Genomic DNA, 13,535 nt, shown 5'->3' with positions numbered 1-13,535 from the left:
TTGTATCCAGTGAGACTGAGAGTCTGGCTATGCAGGAAGGACCTGGAGGGTAGGGCCCCTCTTACGCCTTTGAGGTGCAATCCGGATATTTGGTAGCGTGCTCTGTAATAAGGCAATCGGACAAATAACTTTGAGAGTCAGCTGGAAAAATCATTCCACAGGATCTGCCATGGCCTTCTCCCACAGGGCCTGCAGGTTGTTCAGTGATGACAACAGCCTGATGGATTTGTGGTCGATAGTGTTTCACTGTAGAAGCTTTTCCGTGAAGCACAACTCTGTGTGGCAGCAAGGCCAGGCCCATCCTTGGCAACATAATGGACAGGTGGAACATCAGCACACGACAGCTGGTGTGCTTCAGTTTAGTGCACTACTTAATGCAAACACACACTTATGGTGGCCATCAGACTGAGACAAAGCTGGGTAGACCTCACCGCCTTTCATTGTGACCTTATGGACTTGATCCATCCTGAGTCTCCAGATGAAATGGAAGAGGACAGTGCAACTACACTGTCCAGGCTCTTCTCTGCTAGCAAGAGAGAGCACTGCTCCCACGCTCCCAATCTATGTTGCATCTTGGCTATCTGCTCCTGTCAGTTCTAACCACACACTGTGGCTTCTTGCCCCTGATCCCCAGCACATTTAGGTAGTCAGACCGGATATCAGTTCAAATTTGTTTTTCACTTAAAAAATTCATCATAATATACATACTTGTACCTTTTGTACCTAATGAAGTGGCCTCTGAGTGTCTGTTCGTGGTTTTCTGCTGCTGTAGTCCATCCACTTCAAGGTTCGACATGTCATGCATTCAGAGATGCTCTTCTGCACACCACTGTTGTAACGTGTGGTTATTTGAGTTACTGGCACCCTCCTGCCAGCTTGAACCAGTCTGGCCATTCTCCCCTGACCTCTCTCATTAACACGGTGTTTGCACCCACGAAACTGCCACTCACTGGATGTTTTATTTGTTTTTTTGCACCATTCTCTGTAAAATCTAGAGACCGTTGTGCGTGAAAATCCCAGGAAATCAGCAATTTCAGAGATATTGAAACCACCCCATCTGGCACCAATGGTCATTACACAGTCCAAGTCACTTAGATCACATTTCCTTGCCATTCTGATGTTTGTTCCAGAGAACAACCATGTCTGCATGCTTTAATCATTGAGTTTCTGCCACATGATTGGTTAATTGGATGCTTGCATTAATGAGCAGGTGTAGAGGTGTACTAATAGAGTGCCTATTGGAAATGCAATCAATAGACATCTTTCTCTACATTAATCCAATCAGTACATTTTATAGAATGTGTAAATGTCACTGATTGTTCTTCCTTAAATAGTACATTCACAAAATTTGAACAGCTAATACACTGGACCCGGCCCCTCAATGTCCAGTGGTAGCAGGATTCTGGACTGTGGTCCTTCACAAACCCTTTCCAGTAGCTGCTCTGAGCCCCGACACAGCACTAAACATCTAGAAAATGTGACATAGAACATTACAGTACAGTACAGGCCTCCTGTCACACAATATTGTGCAGATCTTTTAACGTATTCTAAAATCAATCTACGAGGGGTGATTGATAAGTCCGTGGCCTAAGGTAGAAGGAGTCAATTTTAGAAACTCTAGCACATTTACTTCTCCTACATTTACACAGCTAGTCTAGCGGTCGTGGAGCACACGGATCCCTTCTTTGTAGAAGTTGGCATCTTGGACCTCCCGAAGTGGTCCACAGCAGGGGTGATTGATAAGTTTGTGGCCTAAGGTAGAAGGAGATGAGTTTTACAGCTCTTGTTACACGCACGTGCAGTTCAACTCTTTGAGTGACTATGCAGAAAGTTTGAAGTTAATAACTCATCTCCTTCTGCCTTAGGCCACAAACTTATCAATCACCCCATGCTATGGACCACTTCTGGAGGTCCTAGACGCCGACTTCTACAAAGAAGGGAACTGTGTGCTCCACGACCACTGGACTAAGTGTGCAAATGTCGGAGGGGACTATGTTGAAAAATAAATGTGCTGTGTTTTCTAAAATCAACTCCTTCTACCTTAGACCACGAGCTTATCAATCACCCCTCGTAACCTTTCCCTCCTACATAGTCCTATGTATTTCTATAACACATGCGCTGTTCTGCTCCTGCACCTTGGAATATGTCAGAAGGAAGCATTCATCACAGCTCTCCTTACACTGAAAAGTTTTAGGTAGATCAAAGTTTGTCTTTCATAGAATTGATGTCCTTCCAGCAACTCAAATGTCCACAGACATCCCAGCTCTCAGGCTGACAGTTGCTGCTGAGCCTGTGTCAGGAGAGAAAATAGCTGCCAGAGGAAGGTAGTAGAATGAAACACTGAAAATTCTGGAAAATCTTGTAGGTCATGTAGCTTCTGTAGAAAGGGAAACAGTTAATTATTTCTGGTTTGCAATCCTTCCTCAGAATAGCAAAATAAGGTTTTCTGATTGCATTAAATTTTAAAGATTTTTAATGTTTCTGAGTGCAATTTTTAGTACTGTGAGATAAAGTTAATAATTTATATTACCAAGATGGCCAAAGTGATTTGAATTATTGTCAACAACAATGACGTTTGATAAACAGTGACAGTTCTTTCAGCTGTGAATTTGAGGGTGAAGCCTCACCAGTTGTGGAAGCTGTTCTGTGAGTGGGAGGTGATCTCTGCTCCTGACTGCTCTCACCCTGCACTGAGCCAGGCTAAAGTGCTGGGAGGTGGGTCCCCAGCTGTAGACTGTGCCCAAATTTCCATGAGTTCAGGGGCAGTGGAGAGTGGTCTCAGGACAGATCTGCCCTGTTGATTTCAATAGAACTGACTGAAGAGAGGGCAACACAAGAGAGGCTAAATACTCTGACGCTGGTTTGTGATAAATGATCCAATTCAACTCAGTCTTCCTTGGACAATGTGATCTTAAAGGGACAAACCACTTAAGACGACTTAATGTTGGCAGTAGCATCGTTCCCTGTCTGTCACAAGGTAGAAAATTCTCATCCTTATTTGCAGGGACCATTCATTTCAAGAACAGAGGATCATGGGATCATTGAACAGGAGTCCATTTTGCCTTTTGAGTTTGTTGCACGTTTGATATTATGGCTGTAACATTGTGAACCCCATTATGTCCTGAAATGATTTTGCTTAACAAAAATCTCGTCCTCACATCTAAAATTAACAACCTAGCACTAATGGATCTTTGAGGAAGAAAGTGCTAAACATCAACTATTCTCCATGCATAGAAAATTTTCATGCCAGCATGGTATGTCTCTAGTATTTAGATTATCCCATTCATCATAGACGAATCAACAGATTCAATGGTTCTGTTTAATCTCAGGGAATGAATACAGTATATAACCTGAAATTCTTAGTCTTTATAGATATCCATGCAACAGAAGAAAAACTCCGAAGAATGAATGATATAAAAAATGTTAGAAACCCAATTAGTTCTGCCAAGAACTGTACACTCACACAGCATTGTGGGCTGAAGGGCCTGTATTGTGCTGTAGGTTTTCTATGTTTCTGTGTTTCTATGCTACGAGCACCAACAACTAGATAGCTGTGGAAGAGCGTTATACTCTGCAGAAATACAGGAGGGAATAGAAATCAGGTGGAACTTTTGACTAGAGCCTGGTTTTATTGTAGATAATTACTATGGAAGGTTTATATGGTGAGTGATGGACATGTTGGACCATGATGCCTATGAGATCCAAAGGTTCTTTAGAAGTCAAGAATGAGGAACAAAACATACTGCTGAGCAATTTTTCAAGTGTCGTAATAACAAAGAATGACCAAAGAAAGACAAAGGAAAAAAGCAGTAGTGACTATCTCATACTCTGGAGATAACACAAATTCCAATGATAAGAATTAACATATAAAGTAGCCAGTTTCAAGTAGCATGACACCTGCTACCGCAAACTATGAAGTTTCGAGAAAAAGACTAAAGCAACTGTACTGTAATTACTGAATAATTCATTGAACAGTTATACATTGCGTGGAATGCACTGCCTGAGTCAGTGGTGGAGGCAGATACACTAGTGAAGTTTAAGAGACTACTAGAGAGGTATATGGAGGAATTTAAGGTGGGGGGTTATATGTGAGCAGGGTTTGAGGGTTGGCACAACATTGTGGGCCGAAGGGCCTGTAATGTACTGTACTATTCTATGTTCTATTATGTATATAGGTGATTATATAAAAATACAAGCAAGCATAGGAAAGTTAAACTACAAGAGAAATCCAAGACAAATAACAATCCTAAGCCCTAACCCAACAGACAGATGAATGTGCTGATGGTGGTTTGAAAGATGGATTGAGCGTCATGACTGTAAATAAATTTAAGCTTATATCTACAAAAGGATTCAAGTTCAAATATTTTTCTGTTTGTTCTGTAGAGCTGAACACCGATATTGCCAATCTGTGTGATGTAAAGTGGCAATCGAACATGGTGTGTTCAGGACAAAGCACACTTGCTTCGGAACAGACAGCTGAAAGGAGCCTGGTGCATCCTAGAGCACCACAGGTCCAAGATAACTTACCAGCGGCACATGGAAAGATGCAGCATCTGGCAGAACTTAATGAAGAAAGGTAATAGATTCAGTAGCATGGCAGACTGTTCGTTGGGTGTCACTGTGAAATTCTGTGCTTCACGGGTATTTCAAATGTAAAAGATGGTCTTTCTGCTGTTGAAAATAATGCCCATTTTCATTTTATCAGACTTTAGACAACGTACAATCAGTCTACTCATCCTTACGACACAAAGTAAAACTTCCTCATTCCAGAAAGAAGTGACCTTAGTTTAGGCGTAATAGCTATGATCTGGAATAAAGTTCCTGAAAGGAGGGAGATTCACTATTAATGGCTGAAAAATGGGGCTGTGGGGAAAAGGAGGAGCAGAGTGGGACTCATAGAAATGCTGCTTCAAAGAACATAATGGTCCTTTTGTACTGTGTGATCCTTCAGCAACGAAGAGTAGAACAATAAAATGAGAGATGAGCTTATACAATTTTACACCAGATTTCAAATGATGGAATGCATTACTTTAAGTTCCAATTGATGTCAAGTCATCTGCAATATTCAGAAGGGAATTAATTAAACAGGAAGAAAATATTCAAGGATATGAGAAATCAGTGGGAACAGAGAGCAAGATTTGCCCACTTTGGCGCAATGTTTTATAAATTTTACATGGTTTCGAATGGGTGAGTGTGAATACCTTATAAAAGTAGGGAAGCTAATTGGACCTAAGAAAATAACAGGAGAATAAAATATTTACCATTTATGCATTAGCATGAACATTTTTACACAAAAGCACTAAACGTTCAGAATAATTTGTCAAGGAAGGGATGCGATTATAGGAGACAATTGTGTTTGCTCATGCTCAAGGATTGTCAGTGTATCCTCTCAGGGTTCCGGAAGATAGGCTATATTGTCACATGTACATCAAAACATACCGTGAAATCTGTTGTTTTTGTGCCAATTCAAATCAGCGAGGATTGTACTGGGCAGCCCACAAGTGTCGCCACGCTTCTGGCGCCAACATAGCAGGCCCACAACTCACTAAACCTAAGCAAACATCTTTGGAAAGTGGAAGGAAACGAGAGTAAATCCACCTGGTCACGGGGAGGAAGTACAAACTTCTTACAGGCAGTGGTGGGAATTGAACCCCTTTCTTATACAGGTAGCTGGCATTGTAAAGTGTTGTTCTAACCTTTAGACTACTGTGCCTCCCAGTGATTGAGACCAGCAGCTCATTTTTAGTGCCAGCTTTGTGCTAGTAACCAAAGACAAACTCCTCTCATATTGAAGCTAGGCGTTTATTTATCTTTTATTATTATTATTTCTTTCTTTTTGCATTTGCAGTTTGTTGTCTTGAAGCCCAAGTTGGTGCAGCCGTTCATTGATTGTATATTGGTTATGGACTTACTGAGTATGCCTGCAAGAAAATGAATCTCAGGGTTGTATGTGGTGACAGATATGTAGTTTAATAATAAAATTACTTTGAATATTTATTTCCTTGCCGGCATTCACAGTAAATACAAAGAAACTCAATCAAATCAATGAAAAACTACACACAACCAATGTCAACCGCCGGGCAAAGGACAATGATTGTGCAAATACAATGCCAAAGTTTTAGATGACATGCCGAATCTTCACAAACTTCTAAAAAAATTCAAGGGGCTGCCATGCCTTCTTTGTAATGGCACTTCGATACTAGACCCAGGACAGATTCTCTAAAACGATAGCTCTGAGGAGCTTAAAGTCGCTGGCGCTCTCCACCTCAGAACGTCTGATGAGAACTGGCTCATTGACCTCCAGTTTCCTCCAACTATAGTCAATAATCAGCTCTTCGACTTTGCTGACCTTGAGTGAGAGTTTATTGTTGTGGCACCACTCAGCCACAATAGTGGTTTAATAAGGAGATCTAAGAAGGGTGAATCCCCAGGTGGTACCCCTGGAAAAGGGAGATGGCTAATGGAACATACACGCTGTGCTGCTTATTCCTCAATAACTTTATGGTGAATCAAAATAAATGATGGTACATCCTGTTAAATATAACAATAGGCAATGTGATGTGCATTGAATCAAGTTCAATTCTTTTTCCGTTTATACTGTTAATTATTTAGCATTCAGGCCTGTTTTGCTTTAACTATCGTTTCTGTTATTCTATGGGGACATCTCACTTTAATTCTAAATGATCAAAATATAACACAAAATATAAAAATAGTAAATATAAAAATATAAATAAACTATCATCTTCTGTTATCTGCAATACTATGCATCCATACTGTTACACTGTGTCTGCGTGGCACTGTCACCACGCAGGTTGAACACTTCAATCATACAAGCCAAGTGGGTGAAAACAGCCTTTCTCTCATGGTTTCAAACATGTAACTCAAAGAATTATACCAAACATCAGAGAAAAAACACTGAACAATGTATTTTCTGAAACAGTGAAAACAATTCATTTTCTGAGAACATGAATGTGCCAATTTGCTTAAAATTCCAATCATTTTCTGTATTGCTTTCCCTACCTGAAAAAGGAAGATGGTGAATGAAACGTACACACCACACTGTTCATGCATCAGTAACGTTATAGTGAATGAGGAGTACAGTGTACACCCCCCCCCACCCACAGCCAATCAATTGCATGCTGTAGGTTGAATGCAAGACTTTACAAGTTAATGGCAGATTCAGTGCCCAGTATTATAAAAGAATACTTTGCACACCAATTCGCAGAATTTCCAGAACTAAATACATTTGCATGTTTTTAAAGTAATATCACTTTTTTCTCAACATGAAATGATATTCACATTAAATAAATTATTTTAACACTTTTTGAAAATTATCTGTACAATTATTTATAACTAAATTGAACATATTTCAACCTTGTCATGTAACAATGAGCATCATCTATTAAATGCAAGCAAGTGTGAATTATGCCAGGCATACTGGAGGCTCATCAGTGAATGCTGATGCTAGGTCAATAGGTAACTTTGGTCAATAGTTACCTCCAGTTATATAAGACACCAGGAAAAAATCAGCGCCTCACGCCTGTACAATATTCAATGTCATAAAGGCAGTCTCAGAACAAAGGAACATCCTTTAAAACTGAGATGAGGAGGAATTTCTTCAGCCAAATGGTGATGAATCGGGAATTCATTGTCTAGAGGACTGCAGAGGCCAAGGTATTGGTATATTTAAGGCAGAGATGAATAGGTTCTTCATTAGTAAGGGAGGTTAAATGTTGTGGGGAGAAGGCAGGAGAAAGGGGCTGAAAAAATTCAGTTATGATTGAATGGCAGGGACTACTCGATGGGCCAAATAGCCTGCATCTGCTCTTCTGGTCTTATGGTCTTGTGATTATGCCTCAGGTCTCATCTCTTTTTCTGTGCCAGTACCTTATTGCCCTCGATGCCTTAAAAATTCTTAGGCCGTAAGATGCAAGACCATAAGGCATAGGAGCAGAATTAGGCCATTTTGTCCATCGAATTTGCTCCATAGCTTCTAAAGAACATGTGCACTTTGATCAAGGTGGGGTGAGAATCATTAGAACAGTATTACTGGCACACACTCTCCTAAACAAAGCTCTGAGCCCGGTGTCATTGTCACCAGCCCATGGAAGCAGTCAGGCAGAGGTCAACAGATGCTTTCACTTCTATCTGCAAAGTGATTTTATGAATGAGCTTATCTGAAACATTAATATCTATAAACCTCATGCAGGCACTCGAGGAGTATCTCTTGCTTTTAATTAAGTCTTCCACTCATTCTGTGGGAATAAGCGCAATGTGTTCCAATCCAGGTCTGCTAAGCAATCAAACTATACTGCACAATATCACATCATTAATTTTACCTTTCATTGATCAGGATGAAAACTCTTGCAGTAAAATCAAAGACATATTTGAACAGTGTGACGTCGGAATAAGAAAATTGTATTTGTGAGCCGTTTCCTTCCCTCTTATTTTCTGAAGACATGATACAAGATAGCTCTGCAGAGATATGTTTCCAAATAACTCTGTGTTGGACTGTAAACTAAATTCAGTCTGGAGTGATTTTGGAGCTTTGGCTACAAAGGGAAGGGACGTGAAGCTCATTTGCCTTCATTTAATGATATCACCTGAGTTTTAAAAGAGTTCCAAAGAATGCTTCTGTTACTTTGAAAATACAACTTTGGAATTCAGTGGTTCAATGGTTCCATTTAATATCAGAGAACGTATACAGTATACAACCTGAGATTCTTACTCTTCACAGACTTCCATGAAACAGAAAAAAAACCCCAAAGAATGAATGACAGAGAAATGTTAGAGCCCCAAAGCTCCCCTCTTCTCTCCCACGCACAACGGGCAGCAAAGCATCAACCCTCTCCCTCCCTCTTCCCCCACTTGTTCCAGCAGAAAGCATCAGCCCCCCACCTCCCACCATGCAAGCAATAGCAAAGCCCACAAAGAGACTGTGATCTAGAGTCCATCAAAAACCACTGTTCACTCATCCCAACAGTTCGATATCTCACAGGTTCCCTCTCTCACTAATGAAGAAGAGAGAGGCATCGCTCCTTCCACAGCAAGAGGGGAGGCCAACAGCTCGCTGTTTTGATGTTACTGTCTGCAGTGTCACTTTATTTCGAGTTCCCACGACTTGAGAATCAGTAACAAACACTCTCTCAGCATCAAGACAGAGAGGGCGATTGCTTGAGTGCAGAGGCCTCTGACACTGTCTCGATGTTCCGATCTCCCATGTCCCTTCAGTCAGTGACACTGGTGAGGAATTGAGTTGTCCACAGGGGTGCACTCGGCTGCACCCTGAACACACACCGTCTTCCAGGCTGCTTCTGGAGATAACGAAAGCGCTTGGCTGTTCCGCAAGTTCCAAGAGCGGGAACCCAATGCCGTGAAGAACTGCAGTTTGGGACCCCAGTCACCTTGAAAAGGAAAGAAGGGATGTTAAAGAGAAGAATTTAAACTGTTCGCAGATAAACTCGACTTATGTTTCAAGGATGAAAGTGGAGTCTTGGTTGTTTCATACATTAGCCAAATCTGGTCAAACCACCAGGGCAAGTGGGATTAGAATCTCCTTGGCTCTCCACTCATCTTTCATCCAACTGGGCAACAGCATTACCTAGGTCAAGCTGCTGTTTATTGATTTCAGCTCTGTGTTCAACACCATCATCCCCTCAGTACTAATCAAACAAGCTTCAAAACCTGAGCCTCTGTATCTCCCTCTGCAACTGGATCCTTGACTTCTCCATCAAGAGACCACAGTCAGTGCAGATCAGAACTAACATCTCTTCCTCACTAACTATCATCACAGGCACATCCCAAGGATTTATACTTAGCCCAATGCTCTACCCTCTCTAAACTGTGGTCAGGCACAGCTCTATAAACTTGCCGATGACACAGCTGTCATTGGCAGAACCTCACCAGGGTGTAGTCAATATTGACCAATTTGCAAGGTTCCTGACTTCAAGATCTATTACAAGTGAGCAAAAAAAATTCAGGATTAACACAGATTGAACACAGTGTCCTCGGTTGTCACTGTGGAGATCAATGGCCTCTCTGCTTGATCTTCCAATCAATCTTTCCAAGCAGTGAGGCTTCTTGGCACGAACCAATAATCACAACATAAATAAGGCCATTAGGGACTAGGACCTCAGTGAGGAGGGTGATAATAAGCTGCAGAGAGCTGTAAATTTAGTCAGCTTCATCATGGGCACTACCCTCCATAGTATCCAGGACATCTTCGAGGATCAATGCCTGAAAAAGTTGGTATTCATCATTAAGGACCCCTATCACCAGGATATGCCTTGTTCTTATTGCTACCATTAGGAAGGAGGTACAGAAGCCTGAAGACACACACTCAATAACTCAGGAACAGCTTCTTCCTCTCTGCCATCCGATTTCTAAATGGACATTGAAACCATGAACACTACCTCACTACTTTTTTTATTTTTGTTTTTGTACTACTTATTTAATTTGGGCACTTGATTGGCTGAACACACTCTGGATTAGCCATACTCCCGATTCAAAATGGATAGCAGCATCACATGATGAGAACTGCACAATTTGATTAATAATGCTCAAATTTAAGAGATGTGAGCAGGACTCGGATCTGCTACCACTCACTGTGATTCTGGTGAACTTCCACATCAACTCTGTTTTCCTTATCCTTTCATCATAGCTTGAAATGACCAAATAAACATTGATTTTAGTTTTGAAAATGTTCAGTTACCCACAGCCCAAAGAAAGAAAGAATTCCAAAGGGCCATAATCTATGAATGAAGTTAGTTCTCTTCACCTCACTGACTTTGTATCTTGGATTTTTGGTTGCAACAAGGGAATGAATGTTCTCACCATCAATCTGATCAAGTTCAGTAAGGCTTCTTCTCATTGTTTTACACTCCAATTCACCCACTAACCAGTACATCTTTGGATTGTGGGAGGAAACTGGTGCATCTGAAGAAAACACACACATTTCATGGGGAGAACATATAGACTCCTTACAGAAGACAATGGGATTGAACTCAAAATGTCAGCACACGGAGCTGTAATAATGCTGCACTAACCTCTAAACTACGAGGGGTGTTTGCTAAGTTCATGGCATAAGGTAGAAGGAGATGAGTTATTAACTTCAAACTCTCTACATTTTCACTCAAAGAGTTGAACTGCACGTGCATGTAACGAGAGCTGTGTAACTCATCTCCTTCTACCCTAGGCCATGAACTTATCAATCACCCTTGCTGTGGACCACCTGGAGGTTCAAGACACTCTCATTACATGCACGTGCAGGTCAACTCTTTGAGTGATAATGCAGAAAGTTTGAAGTTAATAACTCAACTTCTTCTACCTTAGGCCACAAACTTATCAATCACCCCTCTTACTTGCAATATTACTTCAAATGATGTCACTCTTGTCCCAGGAATCAATCAATCAAGGTGTAATTACTGTTCCCAGTGAAGTTCAAGTGTTGGACAAGGAAAGAACAAGATCGGTGAGGGTGGAGTGCGGAGGATGAAATAAAACACGGTGAAAATAATTGGATGATGGAGGGCTCCCAGAGTGAGATGAAGAAAGCTTCCTGATCCTTAGGGGATCTCAGATTAAGCCAGGAAAGGTTTGATTTTCTGTGGAAGAGAAGGTGATTTGTCATTGATACTGTTCTGTCTGTTCTTTCACAGGGCTCTGCTTCTTTCTGAGATTGAAAAGGAAGAGACAGAGAAAGCCTTTTATTGCGCTCAGATCCAGAATCTCGGCAAGCGAGCAGATGAACTGTCACAAATCAGAAGTGTGAGTACAACAGAATTTGGAAGCACACCCTGTGAATCTGGGTTCAGACCTATCACCAAAAGCATTTCTATAGAACTGGGGAGATTTACAGCTCAGAATGAGTGCTCACCTTCAGGCTTCTTAAACTCTACCAAACTGCCTGATTTCACAACTAGCCCGTTAGCTAATTCCAGGCACTTATTCCTCTTGTGTAAAAAAAAACTTGCCCCTCTCATTGTCTTTGAACTTCTCCCCTCTAACCATAAAAGCAAGTCTTCTGGTGTTTGAGATTTCTATCTTAGGGAAACTATTCTGCCTGCCCTTTCTATGCTTCTCATAATTTAAAAGACTCTGAATTGGTAAGCACCTGTACGGACATGAGTTCTGTTCCGCATTCTCATGATGATTTTCTTACTGTAATTGCACAGTTCTAAAAACCACGAGGCTGTGAATCTCAACAGCACAAGGGATTCTGCAGATGCTGGAAATCCAGTGCCACATATGCAAAATGCTGGAGGAACTCAGCAGGCCAGGCAGCATCTATAAGGAGAAGCACTGTCGACATTTCGGGCCGAGACCCTTCATCAGGACTAACTGAAAGGAAAGATAGTAAGAGATTTGAAAGTAGGAGGGGGAGGGGAAAATGAAAAATGATAGGAGAAGACCGGAGGGGGTGGGGTGAAACTGAGAGCTGGAAAGGTGATTGGCGAAAGGGATACAGAGCTGGAGAAGGGAACGGATCATGGGACGGGAGGCCTAGGGAGAAAGAACGGGGGAGGGGAGCACCAGAGGGAGATGGAGAACAGGCAGAGTGATGGGCAGAGAGAGAGAAAAAAAAGGGGAGGGGGGAAAAAACTAAATATATCAGGGATGGGGTAAGAAGGGGAGGAGGACCATTAACGAAAGTTAGAGAAGTCAATGTTCATGCCATCAGAATGAAGAGCCAATGTTTTACCTTCCAGCTAATACTCTTTCTGCTCCTGCCCCCACCTTTTAATTTTGACTTCTTTCCTCTTCCTTTCGGTGCTGAAGGAAGGTAGCAAGCTGAAATATCGCCTGTATACTGCTCTCCAGAGATGTTGCCTGACCTGCTGATTTTTCCAGCATTTCGTGCATGTTGCTCAAGTTCCTACATAAGATGCTGGAGGAACTCAGCAAGTCAAACCTAACCTCTATGGAGAGGAATGAACCGCCAGTGTTTCACCTGCCAGCCTACACTCCTTACCCTCGTCCCACTTCTTCACCCTTTCTTTCCAATCCTGCTGAAGGATCTCAGCCCGAAATGTTGACTGTTTATTCCTCTCCATTGATGCTGCCTGATCTGCTGAATTTAACCAGCCTTTTGTGCATGTTATCCATGTTTTAAGTCTCTCCCAGTGTTGATCCTGATGAGGTCACCAGGAATAAAAGATCGGGTGGATATAAAACTCACTGACCCCATTGTTCATTATAGCACAAAGTCCACATTTATTCCCAACATCAAAATAAAAACTGCAGACGCTGGAAGGTTGCAATATATGTGACAAAAAGCAGAAAATTCTATAGGGCAGGCAATGTTAGTCAAAAAAAAACTAGAATTAGCAATTCAACTCAGGGATCCTTTGTAAGAACTAAGAAGGAGATAAAAAAAACAAGTTAATTTTAAGTTGTGAAGAGGTTAAGGATGAAGGGAACATTTCTGATAGGATGAGGCCAGGGTTTCCATAGTGATAGGCTGTTGATGATGTAATCATCGATGAAGGGCGAGGCAGAGGGAGGGGAGAGGGGAAGAGAGAGGGAGAGAGAAAGTG

The 13,535-nt window shown here is 41.6% G+C and overlaps 1 protein-coding gene across 1 annotated transcript in view; it reads left to right on the top strand.

The window, feature by feature from the left end:
- Positions 1–13,535, top strand: part of apc2 (APC regulator of WNT signaling pathway 2) — a 246,097-nt gene that overhangs the window by 132,333 nt on the left and 100,229 nt on the right. Inside the window, exons 4-5 of the mRNA XM_073068331.1 lie at positions 4,384–4,576; positions 11,658–11,766. Of these exons, the coding sequence (XP_072924432.1) occupies positions 4,384–4,576; positions 11,658–11,766 (302 nt within the window). The remainder of the gene's footprint in view (positions 1–4,383; positions 4,577–11,657; positions 11,767–13,535) is intronic.

Source organism: Hemitrygon akajei, chromosome 16 (genome assembly GCF_048418815.1).
Source record: "Hemitrygon akajei chromosome 16, sHemAka1.3, whole genome shotgun sequence".
NCBI classification, from domain to species: Eukaryota; Metazoa; Chordata; class Chondrichthyes; order Myliobatiformes; family Dasyatidae; genus Hemitrygon; species Hemitrygon akajei.
This window is presented reverse-complemented; position numbering and strand designations above follow the sequence as displayed.